The sequence below is a fragment of the Lactuca virosa genome, chromosome 8 (assembly GCF_052849685.1).
Source record: "Lactuca virosa cultivar CGN04683 chromosome 8, Lactuca_virosa_CGN04683_v6, whole genome shotgun sequence".
NCBI lineage: Eukaryota > Viridiplantae > Streptophyta > Magnoliopsida > Asterales > Asteraceae > Lactuca > Lactuca virosa.
This window is the reverse complement of record NC_136433.1, coordinates 239933096-239946595: the sequence shown is the minus strand read 5'-3', so window position 1 is coordinate 239946595 and position 13500 is coordinate 239933096. Positions and strand designations below refer to the sequence as shown.

Sequence of the window (13500 nt, the reverse complement as noted above, 5' to 3'; positions counted from 1 at the left end):
ATTTTAGTCTATCCAAATGCATGATGTCATGCAACCCAAATGGACCATGCCGATTCGGGTCAAGTACATACCAAATATAGTTATGGACTTAGACACTAATCCAACAGTACGCTATGATATGTACTCTCCCTAATGTAGCTTTTGCTTTGAGCATGGTCAGCCGATATCAAGGGAACCCTGGTAGAGCTCACTGGATAGCAGTAAAGAACATTCTTAAGTATCTGTGAAGGACAAAGGAATGGTTCCTTGTACTTGGTGGAAATTAAGACTTGAGAGTGACAGGGTACAGTGATGCCAGTTTTCAGACCGACACAGCTAACTTCCGCTCTCAGTCGGGCTGGGTATTTACCCTGAATGGAGGAGCAGTGACTTGGAAAAGTTCCAAGCAGGAGACTGTAGCTGATTCAACGTGCGAATCATAGTACATAGCAGCGAGCGAAGCATCGAAGGAGACGATATGGTTGAAGAACTTTATCGGAGACCTTGGAGTTGTACCAGCCATAAAGGAGCCTATGGAGATTTTCTGCGATAACGAAGGAGCAGTTGCATTGACCAAGGAACCGAGGGATCATGGGAGATCCAGACACATCGACATAAAATACCACTTCATCAAAAGAGGGACTCCTCGTAGTAAAGTGGGTATCATTAGAACCCAACAGATCCCCTCACAAAGGGTCTGAGCAGGGTTAAGCACTTACAGTATGCGAGGAGCATTGGTCTGAAGGACGATATTAGTTTTAGTGATTAGATAGTTGTTTAGAAACTTGTAATAGATAAAATGTAATTGACGTTTGATGATTGAATAAAGGAGTTTTATTTATGAATAAAGTTACTATCTTGTAACATCCCAATTTTCAAGACCAAAAATTTTGTGTTTAATTAAGTAACTTATAAAGCAATGTACTGAAAAACATTATTGATATCATAACAAACCATAATCCCATAAGTCAAATATCATAAAACATGTCGTGGAATAATAATAATGTCAGATTACAATCCCAAGAACATCATGGTGCGGAAATCATATGTGTGCGATGCACTGCTACCGTGCCGACTTCTTCCCTTTCGCTGAAGAGGTACCTGAAACAAAACTGAAAACTGTAAGCACAAAGCTTAGTGAGTTCCCCCATCATACCACATACCATACAGTTTCTAGCCAGACATATCTGGGTGTCGGCCTCCCCTTCGGTCTATTTCAACCGGATAAGTGCCTAGCACATCTGGGTGCTGGCCTCCCCTTCGGTCTATTTCAACCGGATAACTGCCTAGCATATCTGGGTGTTGGCTTCCCCTTCGGTCTATTTCAACTGGATATCGGGGACTGTTTCACCCCTACCACTACCACATAGAATCATAACATACTGGCACATAGAACATAACAGATAGTGGCATACCAAAAAATTATCACACAGACAATCATCTAACTACAAGCTCCTACTAGTGGGCCGGCATTGTGGCCTTAGACCCACTTTTACTGAAAGGTAACTCACCTCAGTGTCATGAAGTGTCTGAACTTTCCTCACTGCCAGAATCAACTCCTCTCAATTCCTACACACAACAATCTTCCTTAATTACCATTTTCTTGGTCAACTCAGTTCAAAGTCAAAGTCAAGGTCAAGGCCTTGGTCAAAGTCTACTCTGGGTCAAAGTCAACATCTGGTTGACTCAACTCGACGGTTTGACCCACCAACTCGCCTAGTCTTTCAAGAACTCGTTGAGTTCTCCTTCATACAAGGTCAGGACTTTCTACCACTGACTCGCCGAGTTCATCCTTGAACTCGTCGAGTCCTTCTTCATGCAAGATCGGGACTTTCTACCACTGACTCATCGAGTTCATCCTTGAGCTCGTCAAGTCCTTCTTCATCCGGGTTAAAGTGTTTACTCCTTGACTCGCTGAGTTCTTCTTGAAATTGTCGAGTTCGTCTTCATATGGTTGGGACATTATCTTGAACTCGCCGAGTTCATCCTTGAACTCGTCGTGTTCTTCGATCTTTAAGCCCCTATTCCAGTCCATATTGTTGAGTCCTCTCCTAGACTCAACCAGATCGATCAGAAGCCAAAAAGGTTGGGTAACCATACCCCGACTCATTCAGTACCATGGACGACTCGCCGAATCCCCGAAAGTCCATGTCCATACAGTTGATTTCAGTCGAGCTCAATACATCCAGAACATAGATCTGACCTCCTAGGGTCCATATTACACGTAAAGTTACAAACTTGACGTTTATGAATGGGGGTATTTGGCTTAAATGGCCCTAAAATGAGGTTATATGATGCATGAGACTCCCATGGCTATAAAGTTGGCACCTTTACGCCATGGGAATCCGTAATGGTTCCGGATCTGAAGTTCTACCCCTTTAGAACCACAAAACCGCGAAGTTGGCTCTACTAAAGCTTAGAAAAGGTAGAAATGAACCCTAACTAGAGATCTAAGAGATAGATGGTCAAGGTTGAAGCTTTTTACCTTGAATGAGCAGGTAATGAAGCAAAACCTCTGGATCTACTTGCTTCTTCTGGAACCCCCAAGCTTCCACTTCCTCCTTCAAGCTTCAAACAACCAAAACACACAAAAATGGCTCAAGAACACTCCAAATGCTTTAGAGTTTCGAGTTAGGGCTTTTCTGGACTGTGAGAGACGATATAGGCTGAATTGGTACAAGATAAGGTGTTTAAATAGGGTGCAAACCCTAAATATTAGGGTTTCATCCAGGTAGACGTACTCGCCGAGTCGGGCTCCCGACTCATCGAGTAGGTTACTTAAAACCTGCGTCCAAAGTATAGTCTACTCGACGAGCTGGGCCTCCAACTCATCGAGTCCCAGTGTAAAACATGCAATTATTTAAATTTAGAATACGTACCAGGAATCGGGTGTTACATATCTTGTGTCAATTATTTACTATTGTTTCATTTTACATGTTTTGACTTCCAGAATAATAAGATTATTCGAATTATCCACAGTCGATCATACTTTGGAAGTAGGCTATGAGGTTAGACTGTCATGAATTGGTTTGTAGATTGTCTAAGCGTTTAGACATAGCAAAAGTTTGTTGCAACGTTCATGGGTGCTCTTGAAATAAGATTTGAGTATTGGATTAAACCCACGCTCATATGAATCACTTCATGGGATTTATCACGAGTGATTGTGAGACGATACTATCGTATAGTCTTTAAACCAAGATATATGAGTTGTTGTTTATAAGTTGGTTGTGCATTGATAATGTGTAAACACATCCGTAATTTGATGTTATAAAATGTATTGTTGTGCACAATTTAATAAGTAAATAGTACAAGCATATAAGTCAAAGTTTATCTGTTCCTTTTATCCTAATAGGATTAAAAGCGATATCTTGGGCCCCTCGATGAATTTGTGTTGACTTATGTGTCGGGCCCGGGTAGGACTAAATTGATGTGTTTAATTAAGTTCTATGTCAGACAAATCAGAAATCGGGAAAAAAAACTATTGGACAATGAGTATGACTTTATTCCATGTCTTTGTCCACGGGATATCTTGAGAACGTAGGACTACATGATCCCTTATCTAAAGGACGCGTTATTGACTAGGTCAGAGTTCGATAGCGGCTTTTGAGAGCTACGATTTCTAATCGTATTTTGAAGTCGTACTTGCAGTTATAGTTATTAGGCTTATCCAAGTGGGAGACTGTTGGATTAGGTGTCTAAACCCATAACTATAATTGGTATGTACTTGACCCGATAGTAACATGGTCCTTTTAGGTTGCCTTCACCATAGCAACTTGACTGGATGAATAATGGAGAAAGAGGTTAATAGTGATTTATTAATATATTATAACAATAATATATTAATTAAGAAATCATATTATTTAATTAGTATTGATCAGAAATTAATTTGGTGATCAAAAGAGACTAATTGAATTAAGGGGATTGATATTGTAATTATAAGATAATTGCAAAGTTGGGCTTATGGATCCCTAAGGAAGGGATGGGTGAATTCTATGAGGGAGTCCATATAGATTTCGTCCATAGGGCCTTCTGGAAGGATCCTATGGGCTGCTTGAGGACTAAGCAACTGGATTAGGGTTTTACCTGAAACCCTAATAGCTCAGCTATATAAGGAACCCCATGGATCCCTAAAATCTGCCACTTGAACCCTAGAAGGAATACCAGCCGATTTTGAGCCTTGTAAACCTCTCTCATATTCTTCCAACTTGCTACTTGGTGTTTGTGATCCATTTGAGGTGCAACAATTGAGGCACTAGGCTCTTGAAGGTCAAGATCTACAAGTTACAATCAAAAGGTATTCTTCTAAACTTGTATTATGTTATGATTTCCGAAAATTATATGCGAGTTAGGGTTCATGCTTTAGATGACTTGAATTGCATGTATAACTTGAGAAAAACATAGATCCGAAGCATTAGGGTTGCATGTACACCATAGGGATGTTGTAGTTCTCAAAACCCATCATAAACAACACTACTCGCTCTATTTCCAAAAATCCAATACCTTGTCTGACTTCCCGACACACAAAACCATTCTGAATTATTACCAATACAACTCTACTTCGCAACCCCAAACCAAACAAAAACCCTACCGACCCTGAATTATCTTGTTGATTCTACTGGGAAACAAAATCCATAACCATTCATTGTTGCCAAAAACCTTTCACTTGGAAACAAAGGCTACTCCCAACACGAGTTTCAATCATTGGTACCATCTCAGGCTCATCTTGATGTCCTATAATCACATTTCTGATCTAACCGAGCCCTCCCTGGCCTCGTAGTTACCTATAGGGGTGGCAAATCGTGCTATCGTTTCGTGCTTCTGTTTGACACGACACGACACGACAAGGTTTTATGTAACACGAACACGACAAGACACGATGTCGTGTTTTTTTTAATTAACACGAAAACGAACGCATTAAAAAACGACAAACACGACACGACACGAAAAATATAACATATACTAAAAACTAGTTTATTAATGAATAATTTATCAAATATAACACGACAAACACGAAAAACACGATAAAGAACTGCTAAATCGTGTCAATTTCGTGTCAAATTTTAAACACGAACACGACACGACATCGTGTTTTTTACAGTTAACACGAATACGACACGAACATGAATTCAAATTTCAGTTTCGTCCCAATTTCGTTTCGTGTCATGTATTTTTGTCGTGTCGTGTCATAAATTGCCACCCCTACTTACCTACCAATTAACCAAAGTACCGGATATCCAACCGGTTGTTGAAGGCTGATAGCCTCACGCACAATCGTACCATGCGACTCCGAACGAGGGTTTATCTGGCAAGAGCTATCCTAGCCTGCTTGCCATAATGGCTCCAACAGCCTTCCTAATCTAACCAAAGATAACATAACCAACCATTATATTGAGGCAACATAATCTACTTTCTCTAAATGAATGATATTGGCCCGACTATAGTCTTACATCACTACCAGCCCCAAACGACCCTTAACCATCCTCAATCCCACGAATATTGTGGTCCTCCCATAGTCTCACAACACATCAAGTCAGTGTCTAACTCTACCTAGAGAAAACTATGAGCCAAATTGTAGATTCACAACACCCGCATAAATGCTCATTGACCAGGTGAATTCTACGGGCCACCCTCAAAATCGTAGGAGCTCCACTAATAATAGCCTTTACATCTGTTGTGTAACCACACTGCGATGACCAGTTGACCTCGGTCAATGGAAGCCTACTTGCTATGTTGTGGTGTTCTTTCCCCATAGCATCCTACTTTGGCTACTGTGTCGTGACACCCATATACCGTGCCATAGGTCAAAGTATATTTCTCTTTCTCCCATAACATCCTACTTTGTTTTCATGTTGCAATTTTCATGGAATGTTGTCTACAAGAGGTAGATCTTGGTTAATATTTGGAGTATCATTTTGAGTTTTGTATATGTAAACACGATTGCTTAACAATATTGGTCCTTGCTCGAGAGATCTTTTTAAATAATTGAATGATTAAATATAAACCAAAACTAAGGAGCTAGCAAATAATTATAAATCGTCCAACGGGTTTTATTACTGAGAGTTGATTGGCCTATATTCTCTAATATGTATACTTGTGATTTTCTTATGTCTAAAACCTCGATAGATGTTTTAATAAGTTGTGCTAAAGAGACTAAAGTTCATTTATCACTTGGCTAAAAGAGTACGATTGGTAGAAACATGACTATCAACCCCAATCCTCCAACTTCTTTAGATCCTTTTCCCTTTTCACTCATGCTAACTCTTTGTCCTGGATCTCATAAAAGATAATAAGTTTATATAAAATTTCATTTTTAACATTATATTTTGTTTACAATTAATACACTAGGTTTTCAAAAAATAGTAATTTTGACACTGTATTTTCCAATTTGTTTCAATGTTGACCATTTTGACTGATGACATAATGACGTGTCGCTAACATAGGATGATAATGTGAAATTTTTTTCACACCGTTTCTTGGTGTCAAAATTAAAAATTTAAATAAAATACATTTAGTTAATTAGAAAAAGAAACATAATGTTAAAATCCAACTTTTCTAAAGACATAGTGTCTTTTGTGCAAACCATTGCCACAAAGGCAACATAAGCATAATACAAAATCATATCCCACAAGAGGATCATAAATTCATAACCAGTTGTAACTAAAGCATACATAGCAAGAAGAAACAAGAAATCATATCCTTTCCGCATTTGATTTATTTCTTGTCAGTTTTGATCGGATGTGTAGAACCTAAAATAGGATTCTTTTCTCGTAGTCACACCCAAGAAGAAATTCCAACAACCATTTGGCACCTTCTTGATCTTGTGAACACCTTGAATACAAACCCTAATCGATTATGGGTTTCTATTCGGGAAGAGCGACGCGTACTCGAAGCAGATCAGGAATAGATAGAAGGAAAGAGACTAAAACCAAATTGATGAGTTGTGTAGTTGTAAGATCCAAGAATTATGACCCAAAATTTTCATTTTTGATTTAAGTAACAATAGCATTCCAAAACATTGTTCATACAACCTAATAAAATAAGTATGTCAAACATCATAAAAATCAGAGTATGTCACATAAACAGAATCCATGTGGTGTGTGTGATGCAGTCAACCCAAGATCTTCCCCTTTGAACCGGAAGTACCTGAAACATAAACTAAAAACCGTAAGCACAAAGCTTAGTGAGTTCCCAAAATACCGCATACCATACATATCATATAACGGGCCCCGCCCACACTCGCATAACGGGCCCCACCTAATGAGATACGGGTCCCACCCACACTCGAATAACGGGCCCCACCCTATATATATATATATATATATATATATATATATATATATATATATATATATATATATATATATATATATGGAAGTGTTATTTGGAAAACAAAAAAACTCTAAAAATCATAAAAATGCATAAAAAAAATACCAAGACATCACAAAACTTTTTTTTGAATTTTTTTTATCAAAAAATCGCAGCATTTTTTTCAATTTCGCTGAAAAAAAAATAAAAAATCAAAATTTTTTTTTATTTTTTTATTTTTTATTTTTTGTAAAAAAAAAATTTCAAAATTTTTTTTCAGCGATTTTGACCTAAAAGTTGCGATTTTTTGATAAAAAAATTCAAAAAAAAGTTTTGTGATCTCTAAGTATTTTTTTATGCATTTTAATGATTTTTAGGGTTTTTTGTTTTCCATATAACCTAAACCTATATATATATATATATATATATATATATATATATATATATATATATATATATATATATATATATATATATATATGTACACACACACACACACACAGACACACACACAAGCACATACAAGTATCACACAGACAACAAGTATAATAAATTAACCAATCGAGGGTCGGCCTTGGTGCCTTAGACCCGCTAAACCCAATTAGGAAACTCACCTCGAAAAGCTGAATGAAACGAACGATCCCTGACTACTGGTCCTACAGCTCCCCGAGCTATCAATTGCCAAATAAAAACCAATTAACATTTGAGATCTACATCGTAAAAAAATCCCTACTTGGGGTAAAAAGGCCATTTTACCCCTACCATAGCTTGTTCTAAGAATGAAGCTCATAACCACAATGAAATGGGCCTAGAAGTCAAACAATCTATCAAGGCCCAAAATATGGCCCAATTTCCAATTGGGCCCAATCCCTTCACATGGACCTTAGCCTAAGGCCCAATAATGTTCATGGCCAAAAAACTCCCAAAATATGATGACCCAACTAAACCCTAACCTTCTAAGCCCAAAACGAGGCCCAAACCCAAGGCCCAACATCGAAATGCCATTAGATTGAGTATGTTGGGCGTACTCAGCTCGTATGCTAAGTGTACTAGCTCGAAGGCTTGTGCGTTGCGCGTACAGGCTTGTACGTCCAACGTACTCTTCTAATTCAGCCAACTTCTAGATTTGACTCCTAACCCATTAAGACTTTGTTCCAGAATGTAGATCTGACCTCCTTAAGCTGAAATATCACATAAAGTTGTTAACTTTACGTCCATGCATGACCATAAGAATCTCTAAAGCTCAACCATGACTTAATAAATGACTTAATGAATGCATGAGGCCCCTAAACTCCATAAAGTTGGCACCTTTATGCCAAAAGAGCTCATGAAGACCTTAGATCTGAATGAATAAGCCTTTGGGACGTCCTAATCCCATCATCCATCCAAACCATGGCGAAAAACATAACAATTTAACCCAAAAAGAGATCTAAACATCTAGCAATCAAGATGGGAACTTGATACCTCAAAAGCTTGGCAAACAAGGTGGTGATTATGGATCCAAGACCTCCTCTTCAGGCTAAGCAACTTCTAGCTTCTTCAACTCCTTCAAAATGCACAAAAAATGAACACCAAAAGCTCTCCAAAGGCTCACACACTCAACAATGGAAGCTAAGACTCGATTTTAGGGTTTCTGCAAAGTAGAGGCTGATAGGGAGGCTAACAATTGGGACTTAATGACATTATATAGGGCTTGAACCCTAAAAATTAGGATTTTGGGTCTGAGCATGTACGATGCGCATACATCCTTATATGCAGCGCGTACGTGCATGCCTTCGCGATCCACTTTAGACCAACTACGCCCGCGTACACCAGGCTTACGCCCAACGTATGGCCTCGACTAAGCTCACACATAGAAGACCCAAATCACTAAGCCCAAAGCAACATAGTTGATTAAGACAATTAAATAAATAATACCTTAGAACCATCGGGTGTTATAGTAGCATTGTGGCCGGTTCATGGTACCTCTATTTATAGGGGAGGGATAAGTTTCTCGACTTGGATAATTACTTGGTCACTAAGTTATTATCTTTAAGATTTGAATTTCAAATCTTACACTTTAAACCCCTTGAGATCTATATGTGTATATTAAGTTATTAATCACTAATAAATTACTAAACTAAATCATCATTATTTTATTTTGTCTATTGCTTAAATATGTTGTTGTGCGCAAACTAAAAGGACCTGCTGTTAATAGTAATATATCCAAACTATCATGACCGGTGGACATACTTATAACACTTTTCACATCATCATAAGGACTTTTTCATTCTTATGAACTTTCTGAAGCAAAAAAGTTCACATTAATTTATTCAAAATCCTAAACAATTATTTCGGGATGTTTTTTCGAAACATAAATTTCCGGGATGTTATAATAAAAGTCTAGTATATTTTTTACACAAATGATATATTTTCATTTTTAATTCATATAGATTATTAAAAAAACATCATTCGACTTATAAACTTTTTACGTATGTATTTACGTATTCTTTATATAAAAACTTTCTAAATTATATTATTATAAAACTATAACGAAATTAATTATTTGTATACTATTATTCGAATTAGGTGTTATTTTATGAAAACAACATTTATTAAATTTAAAGAAAATATATTCAAGTAAATTCAAAATATTAACATAACATTATAATAAGATTATAATGAATAATTATTATATTTATGATATATCTATCATTTTTATAAACTATAATTAAAAAACTATTAGAATTGAAAGACTAAAAGTTATCTATAAAAATTTACAATCATTTTGTTGTAAAAGAAATAATATAATATCAAAAGTGATGTTATAAATACTAATAGTGTATGATTTGGCACCAAAATAATGTAAAATATAAGATTTGACTACGGATTAGAGATGCCCTCGTTAAGATATTCATTTTGTGTTTTGCGAGATTAATATTAAATTTCAAAAGAATATCTCTCAAACCTGTATTTTATTTTTATGCTTATTTTTCAAATATAGGTTTATCCAAAGTGACTCCAAAAGAGAAGATTTTCAAACCAAATTCCATTTTTCTTAACATCTATTTCCAAGTCCTCGACGAATTATTCCCACGAATTAGTGGTTTTTCCTAGTCTACAAGAATATAATGGCAATATAGTTTTTGAAAAGACAAACAACAAAAATAATGGATCAAACATATAAACATAAATTTAACTAAACACGTATAAACTAATATATTTACTAAACCACAATAATCATGCATTCATATGATATATTTTTATCATTTTTTATAAAAGTTTTAATATATTTGGCCCCAATTTCGACATATTTATCAAAAATAAATGGAAGTCTTAAAACCTCAAAAGTCTCCCACCAAGTCAACATTTTCCCATTTACAATTCCAAAATCCAAATAGACTTCTTCTCCTTCCCCAAACTTTCCTTCCACCATTTATATACCCTCGAAGCTCTTTCCATTGCAAGCACACAATATCTTAGAAAGAGAAAACATGGGGTTTTCCAACATGGTTTTCTTCCCCATACTGTTTTTACTCTGTTCCATCTTCTCTATTCAATCAACTGCACAAACACCAACTTTAGGTTTCCGATGCTCAAACACCACCTCCACCGCCACATGCAACTCACTCATCGACTACAAACTCCCAAACACCACCACCCTCGCTTCTATCCTCAGACTCTTCGAAATCAAAAACCTCCGCTCTCTCCTCGCCGCCAACAACCTCCCAATCACAACCCCACAAACCCAAACCTTCCCCGCCTCCCAAATCCTCAAAATCCCCTTCCCCTGCGCCTGCCGTAACGGTGCCGGAATCTCCAACCGCCGTCCGATATACACCGTGGTTCCCGACGACGGTCTATTCCATATCGCCGCTGAGGTGTTTTCTAACCTCGTGACGTACCCACAGATCCAGTTAGTTAATAATATATCCGATCCGAATACTATATTGGTGGGTCAGAAGCTCTGGATTCCATTGCCGTGTAGCTGCGATGAGGTTAATGGGGATACGGTGGTGCATTATGGATACTTGGTGCCCGCCGGGAGCACCGTGAGTGGGATTGCGGAACAGTTTAAGACGACGGAGAGCACGTTGTTGAATCTGAATAGGATGAACAGTTCTGCAAATTTGCTAGCTGATTCGATTCTTGATGTTCCTCTTAAAGGTAATCGATTGTTTGTCATTTTTGTTATATGGATCTACCTGTTTGAGCATGGATTTTGCAACAAAAGGGCATTATTGGGATTAAAGAATTTTAGCCAAAAAAAATTTCAGTTTAACATATTTTAAGAAAGTGCGAAGATACTTGTTATCCATATGGCTTAATTTCCTAATGTTATTATGATATGCAAGATATCTTTATCATTATTAGTGATCCTTTTTAATAATTAAATGAAAATGTCAAAGAATACTCATATATGTATATGGGTAGAATGGGTATTTTCAAATTTTTGTTTATGTTTGAATAGTTTGACCGCAGTCTAATCGTTTGACTGATTATGACATGTCTAAAACAGAATATGAAGAATATAGTAGTTTATTTAGGTCAAAACAAAAATGAAGGTAAAATAGGTTGTATAACTTTTTAATCAATCTAATTCTCTTCATTTCAAACTTTTCCCTTTTGATAAGTTTTTACATCGAAATTACTTATTCATCTATCTGGAAGGATATTTTGGTACTTTCCTAAATAAAGGAGACAATCACATGTCGACAAGGTCCACAAACTTTAAGGCAGTAGTAATAAGGACAAGTTGTTATTTTTTATTGCATTCATCTTCTTGTTGTATATATACATCTCCTTTGTGTCATTTTATCCATTGCCTCTATCCTAATTCACACGTCTTTTGAAAACAAAAGTCTTGTATGTGGGCCCATATGGTGTTATTTTTTAAACTTAATAAACATTTATTCCATTAATACAGAAAGAGATTTAATAAAAAGTGGGTTTAGTCCATAAGTTATAACTTTTTAAAGATTTGATCGTGTTTAATTTTCGTACCTTTCCTCAAATGTCACATCGTTTCTTTAATTTTTTTTAAAAATCATTTATTCAGACATCACTTTATTTATACACAGCTAATGCTAATACTTTTTTTTAACAGTTTGTACATCATCGGTACAAAATAACTCTTTGGACTACCCGTTACTCGTCCCAAATGGTACTTACGTTTTTACGGCTAACAGTTGTGTCCGATGCGAATGCAATGCTGCAAATAATTGGATGTAAGTCAACACATCAAATTCAACTCAAATCATTTTATTTTTTCAAATATTAATTTTAAATTATTATAATCATTTTTATGTTTTTTTTTTTTCTAGATTGGACTGCAAGCCATCGGGGATTAATTTGCCACGAGGGCAAACTTGTCCTTCCACGCAATGTGTGGGGACCGCTTTTGATTTGGGCAACACCACTTCGGATTCTAATTGTAGCCTTTCAAGATGTTCGTATGGCGGATACTTAAATGGCACCATCGAAACTACTCTTACTCAAGAGTCTACTTGTCCAAGTAGTCCAGGTAAATTTCAATTGTTTGACTGTTAGTCAAATATCTACTAAATAAAATGTTGTGTTTCTTAATGTATTTTTATGTGGTGTAAACAGGTGGAAATAACAACACCCCTCCGGGAAATGGTTCGAATGGTTTAAGATCGAGCTTTATTGTTGGTGTATTATTGATTGCTCTTCATCTTCTCAAGTGAGATAAATATATATCTGTAAATTTTTACAGTGATGTAGTAGTTAGTATCCATGAAGCTAGTATTATCACGGTTTTTTGTTTTCTTGTTGCAATTTTCATGGAATGTTGTTTATGAGAGGTAGGATTTCGGTTCATATTTGGTGTTTGATTGTTTTGAGTTTTGTATATGTAACACGATTGCCTAATAATGTTGGTTCTTGTTCTTGAGATTTTTTTTTAATAAATTGAATGATTAAATTTAAACCAATTCCTCCAACTTCTTTAGAACCTTTTCCCTTTTCACTCATGCTAACTTTGTGTACCACATTTCCCAATAGAAAGTATATTACCATTTTTCTAAAGCATTTAACATCTCAATTGGAGCCTTGAACATTGAAAATTAGTTAATACCCGATCTCCCCATAAAAGACATGGTAAAAGTTTAAGTGACAGTTTATATTAAGGCACATGGATAATTATATCTAAATGATTTAATTATAGTATTTATTTTAGAATACAACTGTAAATATATAGTCAATAGTTTACCGATT

General features: G+C 36.2%; 1 protein-coding gene across 1 annotated transcript; it reads left to right on the top strand.

Moving 5' to 3' along the window:
* The first annotated feature begins 10631 nt into the window (after positions 1–10631).
* Positions 10632–13177, top strand: LOC145133151 (lysM domain-containing GPI-anchored protein 2-like). Its single transcript, XM_079068085.1, has 4 exons — positions 10632–11430; positions 12371–12491; positions 12588–12787; positions 12874–13177. The coding sequence occupies exons 1-4, from the start codon at positions 10758–10760 to the stop codon at positions 12969–12971; spliced, it is 1092 nt and encodes a 363-aa protein (XP_078924211.1). The 5' UTR covers positions 10632–10757; the 3' UTR covers positions 12972–13177.
* The last annotated feature ends 323 nt before the right edge of the window (positions 13178–13500 follow it).